Source organism: Cricetulus griseus (genome assembly GCF_003668045.3).
Source record: "Cricetulus griseus strain 17A/GY chromosome 1 unlocalized genomic scaffold, alternate assembly CriGri-PICRH-1.0 chr1_1, whole genome shotgun sequence".
Lineage (NCBI taxonomy): Eukaryota > Metazoa > Chordata > Mammalia > Rodentia > Cricetidae > Cricetulus > Cricetulus griseus.
This window is the reverse complement of record NW_023276807.1, coordinates 217,594,417-217,610,277: the sequence shown is the minus strand read 5'-3', so window position 1 is coordinate 217,610,277 and position 15,861 is coordinate 217,594,417. Positions and strand designations below refer to the sequence as shown.

Genomic DNA, 15,861 nt, shown 5'->3' with positions numbered 1-15,861 from the left:
AGAAGAGGGAAGCACCCAAACCAAATGACCAGGCTCACTGTTGTGACCTGAAGACAGCAATGAGAGCTTCAAATTCAGCAATGGCAGTAGGCAGGTATTTTAGAGAAAATATTCTTGAGAAAGTGCAGTGTCTGGGACAATCAGGAGTGAAAATGTCTGGAGAACAACAGTTCAGGAGGTTTAGCTGTACAGAAGCTAAGGTACTGTTCTCATGATTATTATAATGGCTTTAATAACCAAGGGGCAATGTTGGGTCTTCAGCTGGCTAGAATACCAGAAACTGCTCACTGCAGCCTCCCCCAATAACCAAGTATAATTTGACACTAAATTACAATTTCAGATACTCAGCTTTTCTCACAGTCCCTATTGCAGAAGAAAACCAAGCCAGAACGTCAATAAACATAATGATCCAATTAACTGTCTATCCAGTTGGGAATTAGAGTTGAAAGTTTAACAGGACCACAAGGGAGGGCAAAACAATAGAGTATTTATCAACTAAAAAGGCAAGGCTTTTATTGTGAGACAATCGTTTTGGGTAATTTTAAAATAAATGTTCAATCAATACAAACAGCTTTGATGTAATGCTTTTAATCATTAAAAATCCTGTCTAGATATGAGGCATCATTCCTTGTGGATACATTTACTTATATATCAATAATAAGTATAAGCACTTCTCAAAATTGAGAGTATTCATAAAAAACTATTGCTACTCATATTTTTTATTACATTTAATGATTACTTGTAAGCCAGGAATTATAAAAATAGGAAGATGGACTAATAAAAATATCTACATTCAAGACTGGAGGTATAGCTCAGTGAGAATAGTTTCTTAGCAGGTCCCCAGACTTGGTATAATCTCTAGGGTCACTAAAAAGTCTATTCCTTTTAGCTAGATTTGAAGTGGAGAAATGATAGCTAAATTGCCCAATTACAGCCGTTGTTGGTATTGGTGTTGCCATAACACACTTCATAGGAGTTATTAGAGAAGGGTGTCCCTTTCAAGTTGGGCAGGGATAATATTTGCCTGCAAGGACATAGTAGAAGAAAGAAAAGTATGGAGAGGAGTCAGCTGAAGCTCATGGAGGCAGCATAGGCTCTGAGCTTTCTCCTGGCCTTTATGTAACAGGGGTTGGAGTGGTTGGTATTAAGAAATGAATTAATTTGGTTCCTGAAGAGAGCATTCCTAGAAGGTCTAGAGGATGGTGATAAAGCTCAGGGCACATCTTTCAGGGTGGCTTTCCATAGGGAGAGGAGTCATATATCTAAGGTAAAAGAGCCCAAGGCTAGAGTTTCCCATATCACATTCGTTGGAAAAAGACTCCTTTGGTGATCCCTGCTCACTATCAAAGCATGTACTACATAGATACTTGCTGTGCTACTGAGCCCTGGAGGACTGTTAAGACAACCTTGATTCCTCAATGGAAAATTTCAAATCTAGAAGAGCCTGGAGGAATATACTCAAAAGTTCTAAAGACCACGGATGCCAATCTAGATTACTGCAATTATCTGGCATAGTTAAAGGAGAAAGAAAAACTTTCGATGATACTAATAGGCTAAAATAATTCATACCCACCAAATCAGCACTATAGAGAATACTTAAAACAATATTTTGGTGGGGAGAGGAATGAGCATAGGCAAGAGACTCTACAAGAAAAAAATGAAGCTGTACAAAGTACAATTAAGAACATAAGCAGTAAAACAACAACAATATACACACACTAAAATGACTGCAACCAAGACACAATTTTCAATAATAATTTTAAATATTAATGGCCTCAACTCTAATCTGAAGGCACAGGCAAACTGAGTGGATTAAGAAACAAAATCTGATTTTCTATTGTCTATAAGAAACTCAGCTTTAAAGAATGGGGAAAGGAATTCTAAACAAATGGGAGTAGGAAGCAAGCAGGCATTGCCATCTTAACATACTATAAAATAGACTTCAAACTCAAACTAACCAGAAAAGATAAAAAGAGACACTTTATTCTACTCAAGGGAATGATTAACCAAGAAAACTTTACTATCCTAAACACACATGCACAAAACTCTGGTGCACCTAATTTCATTATAAAGTGTACTGTTGGAATTTAAGAAACAGATTAGCATCAACACATCAATAGTAGGTGATTTCAATACCACACTTTCTCTAATAGATCATTTGAACAATAACAACAAAATGAAGGGAAAAACATCAGAAATAAATAACATTATACATCTAATGGACCTAACATATCTACAGAATATTCCACCCAAACACCAAAGAATATACACCTTACCCAGCAGCTCATCATTGCTTCTCTAAAACAGATAACATTCTGGGACACAAAACAAATCTCAATAAATTCAGAGTATTGAAAAAACTTAATGTATGCTATCTGCCAATAATGTAATAAAACTTAAAAATTAATAGCAAGCAAGCAAACAACCCCTGTCCCCTAAATCCCTCTAGTTAAGTACACAAACTCATGAAGATTAAGCAACTCATTACTGAATGGTGAATGGGTCAAAGGAAAAAAATCAAGAAAGAAAGAACTTGCTGGAACTAGATGAAAACAAAAAACAACACAACAAAACCTCTGTGACACACTAAAAGCATCCCCATAAGAGAACTTGAGAGCTCTAAGCCCTGGCAATGAAAAACCAGAAACAGCATAATAAATGACTTGATGACGCAATTCAAGAATTTGGAAAAACAACAACAAACCAGACCCAAATTCAGTGGATGGCAAGAAATAATAAAAATCAGAGCATAAATTAATGAAGCAGAAACAAAGAAAATAGTACAAGGGAGAAATACATCTGGGATCTGCTTCTTTGAGAAGCTACAGAAGATCCACAGCCCCTTGGCCCAGCTAACCAAACAAAGAGAATCTAAATGAACAGAATCAGAAATGAACAAGGAAAGATTACAACAGACATCCAAGAAATTTAGAGTTGTATAAAGGAATACTTTAAAAACCTGTACTCATTTAAGCTGGAAAACCGAATGGAAATGGATACAAACCACTGAAGCTAAATTAAGATGAGATCAACAACCAAAGAAGACCCATAATAAATAAAGAGATTGAAATACCCAAGAAAAGCACAGGCTTTGATGCATTCATAGCAGAAAAAAAAAGCATAAGAAACTCCTACAAACTCTTTCTACAAATCCAGTATTCTTCAAACGTCAAAATCAGGCAAAGACACAATAAAGAGAACATTATAGGCCAATAATGCATATGTAAAAATTCCCAACAAAAATATCTGAAATCCAAATATAGGTATATATCAAAAAGATCATCAACCATGATAAATTTGGTTTTATCTCAAAGATTCAAGGATGGTTCAACATACATAAGTCTATAAATGTACTAAACCATATAAGTGTGTTTTGAAGACAAATTAAATGATTATCTCAATAGACACAGAAAAAGCCTTTGATAAACTCCCATATGCCTTCTTCCTAGGATGGAGTAGGATTATAGAGAACATTTCTCAACACAATAAAGGCCATGTCTGTCAAACCCATAGTCAACATTATACTAAATGGAGGAAAACTCACAGTGATCCCTTTAAATTAAGGAATGAGACAGGTTGTCTCCTTTTCAATACAGTGACGAAAGCTCTAGCTGGAGAAGTAAAATGAGAGAAAGAAAATAAGTTAAACCATCCCTAGTTGCGGTTGATCTAATATTATACACAAGAGACTCCAAGAGTTCCACCCAAAACTTCTAGAAATGATCAGCAATTCAGCCAAGTGGCAGAGTACAGAGTCAGCTTATGCAGTAGCTTTTCTATAACAATCAACAAACACACTGGGAAAGAGATCATAGACATAACTACATTCATAACATTCGCAAAGGAAAGAAAATATCTAGAAATAAATCCATTCAAGGAGGTGAAAGACCTCTACAATGAAAACGTTACATCTCTGAAGACAGAGATTAAGGAAAACACCAGAAAATGGAAAGATGTCATGCTCATGATTGGCAGAATTAAGACTGTGATAATGACAAGTCTACCAAAGCAATTTACAGATTCAGTCCAATCTGAATCAAAATCCCCATGATAACCTTCACAGAAATAGAGAAAAATGTCCTAAATTTATATTTCCATAACAATAACAAAAGACCCCAAAGCAATTCTGAGCAAAAAGAACAATGTTGGAAGGATTACTGTTCTAGGTTTCAAGATGTATTATAGAACCATAATAATAAAACAATATGGTAGTTCCATAAAAACAGATATATGGACCATTGGAACAAAATGGAAGACACAAACACGAATACATATTAACTACAGCCATCTGATTTTGGCAAACAGGCCAAAGACACAGAAAAAGTTAAGATCCTTATTTATCACCTGCATAAAAATTAACTTCAGTTGTGTCAAAGGCCTCACCATAAAACCTGGAACTCTGAAACTGCTAGAAGAAAACATAGTCTGTACCATACATGGCATTGATGCAGGAAAACTCGAATAGGACTCAATTTACCCAGGAATTTAGGCCAGCATTTGGTAAGCCAGACTGCATAAAACTAAAAAGGCTTCTGCACAGTTAAGGAAAAATTCAACTGAGTGAAGTGGAAGCCCACAGAATGTCTTCCAGCCATACATCTGACAGAAGATTAACATCTAGAATACATAAAGAACTCAAACAAAGACTCAAGAAAACCAATAATCTACCTTAAAAATGGGTTTTGGACATAAACACAGGTCTCAAAAGATGAAATAAAAATGGATAAGAGACATCTCAAAAAAGTATTCATTATCCTTAGGAATTAGGGAAATGCAAATCAAAACCACTGATTTCATCTCACTCCAGTCAGGGTGGCAATGGATCACCAACTGACAACAAATGCTGGTGAGGTTTCAAATTGGTAAATCTACCAAAAGATTTTTTGGTACACCACTTCTTGGCATAGGCCTAAACGACTCTGTAATCCTACTCCACAATGAAATGCCCACCCATTTCATTGCAGCTTTTATTCACAATAGCTACAAAATGGAAACAACTTAAATGTCCCCCAACCAAAGAATGGATAATGAAAACATGGTACGTAGTCACAATGAAATACTACTCAGATGTAAAGAAAAATGAAATAATGAATTTTTGCAGATACATTATACTGAGTTATCTCTTGTCTGTGATTTCTAACTCCAAATCTTCAGAAGTCAGTATATAAACAGGAGCAACTGCAGAAACCAGGAAAGTAAACTGACTGTGGTGTGTGTGGGAAGGAGCTCCAGAGATGGGGATAGCTGGATAAGGTGATTTGAATGGGGAAATAGGAAAAATAGGGAAGAGATCTGTAACTGGGGGAGGAGAGGATAGCAAAACAGGAGAGGAGGGTACGGGATAACACTCAGGATGTTTGGAAAGGGCATAGGGAATTAGTATTTTATATTTACCTAGAATTACATATAAAACATATAAGTATATGTGCGTAAAGAAATATAAACACACACACACACACACACACACACACACACACACACACACACACACACACAGAGTTTAAATGCAGTTACACCACTTTGGGCTGGCTATAATATTCCACCCAAGAGCCATAGACGATCTAACAAAAACCGTAGTCAGGCATTGGAAACCTTCTTTTGAGTTATTGGGGAGGGGAGTTCATAAGTCTCCTAAAACAATATAGGCTAATGTTATTGCCCTTGGTTACCTCCAGCCCCTGCTGCTGAAGCCACTACACATTTTGGACATAGAACCCAGAGGATCTGAGATAAAATTAACCTGAACACCTCCTCCCAGAAACTAGCTTTCATAGTATTGGAAAGCACCACAAAAGCTGCTGAGGGGTGCAAGCCATCGATAGTCCTACCCAGCTTTGACATACGAACCACAGCAACCACCAGTGTGACAAAATATCCCTAAAGGTGTAATAGTGGCACTTAATCTTAGCAGTAACCAATGGCTGTCTAATTGGACTCAAGGCCTACTGAACAGGAGAGAAATCGTTCCTGGTACTGTAAACCCAGCCAACTTCATGTGGCTAGTGAGGTCATGAATCTTAGAGGAGAACCTGTAACTGCCCCTTTCCTAAACCAGCACAATTCCTAACTCTACTCTAAATACTTACCTTAATACGCACAGTGAAGTATAGATCTTACCCTAACCAAAGAAGATCTTTTTTGTGGCCAGAGTCCATTTTGGAAAGCATGACTAGTCAAAACGCAGAGAACAATGGACTGCGGGGTATCCAGCCCCGGTTGATATGTCTACTACACAGCTCCTACATCTAAGGCCCAGGGATCATCATGGAAGAGTGGCTGGGGAGATTGTCAGGGTCAGAAGACCAGGTAGTTTGCTGTGAGACTGTGCCTTCCAGCTGTGACAGGGAAGCTACACCCATGAAATGGCAACAACCAGGCTGTCTCTCAAGACCTGGGGACCTTCCCTGACCAATTGACATATCAACATAGATGGGGGAAAGCTCTCGGGGTTCCCCACCCCTAGATGAGGAGCTACGTGCAATTAACAACTTCTGAGAGAGGGGGAATTAGTCTTCTCCAGGGATGAGCCCCTGGTTGGTTATCCAATACTATGTGGTCATCCCTAAAATCTTACATGTGCAGCAACACTGCATGGACTGAGCAGGCTCTGTTTGTGTTTCTTGTCTATGTGTTTATGTAACAACGATGGTTAAAGCAGAGGAGGTTATGAATTTGGAAGGGAGTTGGGGGTACATGGGAGGGGTAGGGAGGAGGAGAGCAAGCAGGAAAGTGATGTAACCGTGTTTTAAAAATTTAAAAGAGAACTTTAAAGGACATTCAAAGAATACTTACTGCTGGTGGAGGACAGATGGCTGTAGTCGGACCTGAAACAGAAGTTGTAAGTAGGATTAGATCTCGTTTTTCTTTATCCAAATGAACCACTTGAGCTAAAAGCTTCGTTGGCAGTGATGTGGTAGTTAGAAGCACTTGCCTGCTAAAGTTGTCACTGGTGAAAAAGAGTGTTGAGGCTTCTCTTGTGCAAATTAGTGCTATGCTTGAATTCGGAAAGCAAAACTGCGGCCTTCATAGGGGCTCTGTGAGTCACCCTAGGAGGTTCTCAGGCCCTCTTGATTTGTTGGAAAGTTTTTGAGTGTTTGTTTATTTTTCTGGTGAGAAAGACTCCAAGTTTCCAGTAGATTCCCAATTCCCCAAAAGGGTTACACTCTCATTACTCTCATGCTTCTTTGACAACATGATGGAAGTGACCCCTGAAGAAGGAGACTAGCATTTGGCTGGGAAGTAGGGGTGTGTCCGCACTCCAGGACTGGTTTGACCAGCAGGGACCTTCAGCACAGGGCACATAAGGTTGCTTTCCATTCCTAATCCTGACAGGGAGGAGAGTCACAGGATGTGGACCGTGATGGGGAAGGGGAGTTGAGGAAAAGCACTACATGGAGGTTTTACGCTGAGGCTGAGAATTCAGTGGCTGGCAGTCAGTCACTATAAGAATGGGAATCCTGCCAAGTTCCTGGCCCATGAACAGGGCTGTGGGGACTTTCCTCTTTGACAAGGAATTTGGTGTAGAAGCTGTTTATTCTCTTGCACCCCAAAGTTATTCTCAGTAGGTAATGAATCCCTCAGGGATGCAGGGATTCACAGTGCCTGGCAGTTAGTGATGTAGTTAGGCAAATAAACTGCTAAATTGTTTAATTTCATAGGTAATACACTCCTTTTACCACCTTAGCCTCCAGTTGCCTTTCTTGAATTACCCCATTTCACTCCATTTACTACATTTAAAAAGTGCATATAAAACTTTTTTAAAGATTGCCTTTTATGTGTTAAAATTACTACACTGCTCAGATCACGATGTCCCGATTTATTGGCAAAGAATAAAATGGAAGGAAATGGACATTGGTTTTCTTTTTTTTTTTTTTTTCAAATGAAGTATTTTAGTAGCCAAAATCACTGTTGTTTCAAACTGGAAAGAGTCAAAACTGCAAAAGGAATTTGCATACCTTTTAAAAAACTGCACTCCCCTATGCCAAATTTAATTTTGTTTTATTAGTTGTCATATTAGTCATGTTGACAAAATACCCCACAAAAGCAACTTAAGGAAGGGAGAAAGGGTCTGTTTGAGGTGAGAAAGAGTGTGAGGCAACTGGTCAGCTTGTGTACAGACAGGAAGTGTCTAGAGATGTGTTCAGCTCGCTTCCACCTTGTTCTCTTTTTAATTCAGTCCTGGATCTTCAGCCTGTGGAATGGTGCTACCCACATTCAAGATAGGTGTTCCCTGCTCAATGGAACTTCTCTGGTAGCATCCTCACTGCTATGTCCAGAGCTGTGTCTCCTAGATGATTCTAAGTCCAGGCAACTGATGTAGTCAGTGGAAAGTGAAAGTGATACTATCTGTAAGGAGAGCAGGAAGGGAGGAGTGACAGGGTTTGGACTCACTGGGCAGAGTGGATGGATAATGAGCAAGCTAGAAAGTGGGATGGGTTGGGCTAGGGTATAGTACCATATTGGCTGAGGGAAAGGAAGCATCAAGGATTAGTGACATACTGAAATCCAGGATTTCTGCACCCAGCATTGGCATGTTAAATTCTCTCGGAGCCAGACAGAGCAGAAACAACACAGTAGGACAACACTGGGAAATCTAGCTATATAAAGTACAGTGAATGCCCAACAAGCATCCACTATAAGAGAACAAATGATGGCAAAGCCCCTTCCATCACACTACAATCATGGCCAGACTTTCCAGAAACTGTACAACTATCCACATATGATATGGAAAGTATGATATTACTATGTCTCCTATAGCAAGAATGTACCAGTCTTTTCAGCTAGGTTTGCCAAAGATGAGATTCACACAGGCAAATGTTGTAATGATCTGCACACAGATTGATATGGACATAGATGGAAAATTACACTGAAACTATAGTTCAAGAATTTTGAAGTGCTTGGTAGTATTATAGGAAAGTGCTAGCATAAAGAACAATCCTCCACGGGATCCCCCTAAATCTCTCAAGACTTTCATGGCAATGTTGGGGTTAGGCTTGCCAATGGGCCAGAACTCCAACTCCTTCACACAGCAGCCAATCTGTACAGCACCAATCTAATCATGTCTGACTTCCAAGGACTAATTAAAACACAGACCCCTTTCTCCAAGGAGAGTGGTCTCTGGCCAGCTTTGTCCCATTAAAACTCAGCAAACAGAAGAGGCATCTAAGATTTCACCTCACTCTCCAGCTTCTGGTTCTAAGTTTATGTAATCTGTATATCAATATTGCCACAACAATAGCGATAATGACTCTGCACTGCTCTTTTCACTTAAAACCATTTCAACATGCTGTTTGGCGGCTCCTGTAGTTATCACTTCAGATGAAGTGACTCACTGCAATTTACTCAACCCCTTCTCTTTGGAAATGGCTGCATGATTGTTCCTGGTTCACGTTAGCAAAATAGAGGGTGGTGAGATATTTATGAATAAAGCTTAATATTTATTTACTTCCTTATCCTTAGAAAAATTACCATGATTGGGAATACCGACCGAGTCAAGGTATTTCCACTTCTGTGGCTCATATTCTAAATAAGATTATTTAATGGCAGTGCCAGTGAAAGACAAACTGTAAAACTGAAGGCAACTTAATGAAGAAATAGATTAAAAATAATTTCAGAAAACAATCAGGTATTTGACCAGCCTGCTCTGAAGGACTTTGTGCTCCTCAAACTCATTTATGGTAGGTGGGGACAGCTGAGGTTCTGTTTATTGGTGTCACGTCACAAAGCACTCTCTTTTGAGCTCTGCATACAACACTCAAGTCTTCAGAATGCAGCATAAAAGGCAAACTTAGGCATCTTAAGATGTAAAATTCTTGAACCTATACAGTAGATGGCATGTAATAACATAGGATTATTGTCTCACACCATATGTATGCATATATATAATTCCCAAATATTGTTTTTAATATCTGTATGTTAACTGCATGCATTTGGATTATATGGGAAGGCATTCTGTAATTAAGACAGTTCACCACTGCTGGAGGTCTCACTAGGCAATTTGCACAGATACTCATTTTATCATTTCTAGATTTGCTTTTCCAGGAAACTATGGCCTAAGAACTTCACTTGGCCTTTCTGTAAAACTGACCTTCCTGTTGTTGCAAACACATGGCTCCCTGTGTCATGGACTTCCCCTGCTTATTCTTAGTGCACTAAATTGAAGTCACAGTAACAGAGCTAACTAGCCTTGGACACAAACTTCATTCATGATTACAAAGTCTTTTTGCTTTCTATATAAGATTTCCTTTAAAAACTATTGGCCCATTTATAATATTTTTTGTGCCTATTCTTTCCCATCTACCTGTTGCACTTCTCAATGCTTGCCTCTTCTCATGGGCTGCAGTGAAGCATTGGTTGTAGTTCCCTGACATGCGTGTCAGTGCCATAGGCCAAAAGGTCAGTGACAGCTGACACAGAGGTAGAATTCCACTGATGCCAGACCAAACTACTGAAGGAAAACAATTCACTAGGTGTGGCCACATGTGAAAGAGCCCAGGAGAGGCCATGTCTTGGAGACTCACTAATGAAATTGTCATTGCTGGCACTGGCTTTTATTTGTATTTTCAAGGAACTGCCTGTCCCTCTGTTAAGAGATTCTGTGTCATAAGCTACTTTGCCAAAAGTGGCTTGCTAGTTTCTCCTAACAGCACATAGAAGCACAGGCTCATTTCCCAGTGGAGCTCCCAAATGACACCAAATGCCACAGAACAGTCTTTAGTCTTGGCACATGCTAGGTGTAGGTAGGTTGGAAAAGGCAGCATTTCCTTTAGAAGAAAACAAGGACTAATTATAGATGAAATGGTTCCTTGAATGGTTACTGGGTGGGAAGCAAGCAGAAGCCTAGGGCTACAGACCAATAAGTCATGTCTACCCAATGAGTTACTGCATCCTATTTGTAAAATAATAATGACTATACCAAAGATTGGCCTGGATATTCTGAATGATTATGCCAAGCCTCCTTAAGGTGTTGAAAAGCATCTGTGTATCTATTGTGTTGGGTATAAAGAATGTATGGTGCTTGGTACAGGGACAGAGCCTGTAACCCCAGAACTTGGGAGGTAGAAGCAGGAGTGTTCTATATTGGACTCCTTTCTACTCATCATTTTTCTGGATTGTTTTCTAGACAAATGGCTCAGTTCTCACCCCTTCCTTGCCTTTTACTCCTTTCTAGAGACAATCTCATCTGGATCCTCACCACCACTCCACTGCCAAAGCCTCACTTCAGAATCTCCATTAATAAAATGGTACTCCACAATCCTTATCTTAATAAGCTTTCAGTCAGACAATATGGACCTTGGTTTCTCAAAAACCCATCCTTCTCTTGGTTCCAGGACAGCCCGATCCTCCTTCTTGGGCTCTGCCATCAGTTTTCCTGCTTTTGACTGACATTTCAATGCGATGGCTTCTCAAGGCTGGGCTTAAGGAGAGCCAGCTCTGCTGAGCTGGCTAAGGACTCAGTGAGCCAACAAGGCATGCAGAGGTTTAGAACAAAAGACAGCAAGCAGTGGATGCTGGGCAAATGTTTGCTGTGACATTTAATTGAGTTCATCTCTTCCAGGCCTTTAAGGGCAGTTCCAAAGATAACGTCATGTTAGAGCTCCACACTGGACTCCAGACACCCAATGTCTCACTGCTCACCTTCAGACTGTCTCTGCCGACACAGAAACATCTCACATTCTCTCCTAACTTGATTTACAATGGATTATGGGCTAGTTTGAGAATCCAATTAAATCTTTTTTCTTCTCACAAAACTTTATCAAGTCTATTATTTCATATATATCTTAAAACCATCTGTGGATCCCAAGTTAAGGACTGACATCCTAGTGGATAGGTCACTTGAGCTGGAGAGAGAGAGAGAGAAAGAGAGAGAGAGAGAGAGAGAGAGAGAGAGAGTAGAATTTCCTCTAATAGGCATGCCAGGCAGAAAGGGAAGCTTGGCAAAAGTGAGGCACCAGAAGAGAATGCCAGGATGGCCAGGTCAAAGAGCAAAGAGACCTGAGGACAACTGGCCAGCATGAGAGGAGCTCACAGTCCAAGGCCATGTTCAATTCTTGCCCTTGATAGACAAAAGAGCTGTAAACACTTGGAAGGCAGAGGGACAATACTAAGGAAATCCTGGCATGGGGTACATTCCTGTAATTCCAGCACTTGGGAAGGGGACAGAAGATCAGAGCTTAAGGTTGTCATCGACTACTTGGTGATTTCAAGTCCAGCCTGGATGACAGGAGACCCTGTTTTAAACATCATCATTATCTTAAACAACAACAACAAGAAGTAGCAAACATTTACTGAGTGAGTTCTGTGTGCTTTATACTTAACTTGACTAGAATAGAAAGGGAAAACACTGGGGAAAAAATGATCCAACTATTAACAGCATGTTTGATAGCTAAACTGAAATTCAAAGTATACAGGGGTAGACAGCAAATGCAAGGCTAAGGGACATGAATTGAAACTTCTATCTCAAATAATTTCATTTTACATTTTAATTTAAGTTTACTAGTGATGCAATAAGAATTCTTTAAACAATTCTGTCCTGTTATAGCAACAGTCTCTAGTGACAAGCAGAAACTAGAAGCTTGGGTATGGTGTCTCTATATTAACTGGCCCTTCCCAGGAGTCGGTGGTAGCTCTCATGCTAGCCTGCCTCCTGGGGTGAAGCCACCCCTCAAAGGGAATACTACTCCCTCTTCTCCAAGGCAAGGCCCTTCCGGCAAACATCTGCTTCAGGCGAGCCCTGCAAGTTAAAAATTAGTGGGATAGTGGTTGCTTCACCCCAACCACAAAAGAGCCGGCGAATTTTGCTTTGTTTCTTCTGTTCATGGTTCGGGAGGAGACGTGAAACAAGGATGGTCATCTAAAGCTGATAAATAATGGGGCTGTGACATAGTGAAAGGATTCTTGTCTATTGTGCATGAGGCCTTAGGGTGGGACCCCAGCACCACAAAAATCAGGAAAGTAACTAAATTGGCAAGTTTTCATACCAACAGAATTGAAGTAAAAGCGGGGTAGTTGGGGGTGGGAGCTTCAAACAAAGTTACTCCTCCACCATGGATGCAGCGGTTGGGAAACAGGGAAAGCTCACTGCAGGGAAGAATGCAGGTCCAGATTTAGGATAGGGAGGAGGTGGCAAGAAAGGGGGCGGGTTGGAGGCAGGAAGAGTTTGAAGGACACTTTCTTGGGTTAGGTCAGAACTGAGGTCTATTCTAGACCAGGCCTATCTCCCTGTCCTCAGTAGATTGCCAAATCCTAAAATTAGCTTGAGATCTCCCCACCCTTCAGGAATTCCAAGGTCTTCTGTAATCTGGGTAACCCCTGACCTCTATCAGGATTTCTCTAGATAGGAGAAGACACCCTTTCCTACTGGGCATCCTGGATATGGTGCTGACTGCGCACAGGAAAACACTCTAGAGAGGGGCTGGGTGGAAACCATTACAGGACATTAGTATCTGACAACACATTCTTTTGTCCTACTCAGGAAAACTGCTGTTGGGAGAGGGCTAATTAGCCTCCAAAGGTTTGAGCTAATTACTTGCATCCTTTGAAGCACACAAGACCCCGATCATCTTGAGGGTACCCAAGGCTGGCGGGGTGGAGAGGCGGCTCAGCAGCACATTACAAGTGAGCTGTGCAGTCTCAGCGGGCTTCGGAGTCTTTTCAGTGCCAGGTGTCCCACCCTCTCCACCTGCTTTCCTCATCTCCAGGGCCGGACTCCTGGAGGCCCCCGAGCTACCAGAGTTCCCCAGCTGGTGGGAACAAGTGCAGGAGCGTTTATATCTGACAGGGAATACTGGCCGAACCTGGCACCAGGGCCACAGTGCTGCGAAGGACCTCCGGTCCCACTACCTTCCAGTCCCGGGTGGGGCCCTTCTCGCCCCTCCCCTCCCTGCCCCAGGCAGCCGGGGATCACGCCGCTGGCCCGCAGAAACCGAGTCCCAGCCCCGATACTGTCGCAGTGGCTCGGGATCCTGAGCGAGAATCCTGAGCTCCCACCCCTCCTGATCCGGCTCACCCTCCGGTCTCGGCGCCCGAGTCCACGCAGTCCTCCTCCTCACCGCCCGCCTTCGGGTTCATGGCGCGCGTGCCCGCCGCGCTCCCTCGGCCCCGGGTCCCTCTGAGCGCTTGGTACCCGGGCCCCGCAACGACCCGGCCCCGCGTGCCAGCCGCTCGCCGCGCCCTCTCGCGGCCGCGCCCTCCCCGCCCTCCGCTCTGCGCGGCGCGGGCGCGCCCGGGTGCCACCAGGCAAGGACCCGAGCGTGTGCACGGAATGCGCGCGTGTGCACGATTGCAAGCGTGAGTGGGGGAGGTGTGTAAGGTGGCCTATCTCTATAAGCGTGGGGTGTAGTGGGCGTGCAGTGTTTAATTTTGCACCCACCTGGGCAAATGCTCGGCGGCTGTGCTTTCTATAGTGACTGGTGCAGGCAGTATGGGAGTGTACGTAGCAAAGCTGCCGTCCCCTGGGCCCACAGTAGAGAGTTCGGAGTCCTTGGGCTTGCCCAGAGATTTTCCAGCCTCAGTCTGCTAGCAGAACGAGAAAACACCCACCGACACAACCAGGGCAGAGTGGAATGTCTCCATCAACACCTGAGTGTTTTCCTCCAGGTTCCTCAGTACTACTGAAGCTGAGTTCATTAACGCCTTGCTCAGCGTGCAAACCGGCCAGAGTGGCTTCTCATTGACCCAACTTGCCAGCACATGGATTCTTTTGTTAGATGTTTCAAAATAGATGCGCCTGCATTTAAGAAATCTGAAAGCAAGAGGGTGGTGGATGTTGTTAAACCCTGTCATCCTTCAGAGTGGGTTAATGACTGAGGTAGCAGGAGGTCATCTTTACTATAGTAGGTTGAGGTGAGGCAACTTGGTGGTGGTGGGGTAAGAACAACTTAAGACTTAATTCTTTTTTTTTTTTTTTTTTTTTAGTTCAAGTTAGGGAACAAGCTTGTTTCACATGTAAGTCCCTTCTCCCTCTCCCTCCCCTCATCCCCATCCCTCCTCCCTCACCCCCAACCTACCCCCCACCCCATCCACTCACCACTCCCCAGGCAGGATAGGGCCCTCAATGGGGGCTCTGCAAAGTCCACCAAATCTTCCTGTGCTGGGCCGGGGCCCTTCCCCATGTGTCCAGGGCCAGAGTGTATTCCTTCACATGGGATGGGCTCTCAAAGTCCCTTCTTACACCAGGGAAAAATACTAATCCACTATCAGAGGTTCCCTGGAGTGCAGAGGCCTCCTTATTGACATCCATGTTCAGGGGTCTGGATCAGGCTTGTACTGGCCTCCCCGACAGCATCTGGGGTCGATGTGCTCTCCCTTGTTCAGGCCAACTGTTCCTGTGGGTTTCTTCAACCTGGTACAGACCCCTTCGTTCTTCATTCCTCCCTCTCTTCAACTAAATTCCCGATTTCGGCTCAGTGTATATCTGGATGTCTGTCTCTGCTTCCATCAGCCATTGGGTGGGGGCTCTAGGATGGCATAAAGAGAAGTCATCAATCTCATTTTAGGGGAAGGACTTTTAGGTTATCCTCTTCACCTTTGCCTGGATTGTCAGATCGTGTCATCCTTGTAGGTCTCTGGAGATCTCCCTGGTTCCAGATCTCTTCTGGGACCTATAGTGGCTCCCTCTGATATGGTATCTCTCATCCTGCTCTCTCTCCTCTATTCTTCCTCCAACTCAATATTTCTGCTCCTCCATTTCCTCTCCTCTGCTCATCTTCTCTTGCTCTTATTGTGGCAGCTCCCTCTCCCCTACCCTCATGCTCCCAATTAACTCAGGAGTTCATGCCACTTCCCATTCCTGGGGTCCATTTATCCTTTAGAGTCCTTCATGTTTCCTAGTTTCTTTGGTGAAGAGGAATATAGGCTGGT

General features: G+C 42.5%; 1 protein-coding gene across 1 annotated transcript in view; it reads right to left on the bottom strand.

Annotated features, from left to right (window-relative positions):
- Fam124a (family with sequence similarity 124 member A) overlaps positions 1–14,070 on the bottom strand; it is a 51,337-nt gene extending 37,267 nt beyond the window's left edge. The window contains exons 1-2 of the mRNA XM_027390368.2: positions 14,009–14,070; positions 6,793–6,824 (exon numbers count right to left, since the gene is read on the bottom strand). Of these exons, the coding sequence (XP_027246169.1) occupies positions 6,793–6,824; positions 14,009–14,070 (94 nt within the window). The remainder of the gene's footprint in view (positions 1–6,792; positions 6,825–14,008) is intronic.
- Positions 14,071–15,861: the final 1,791 nt, after the last annotated feature.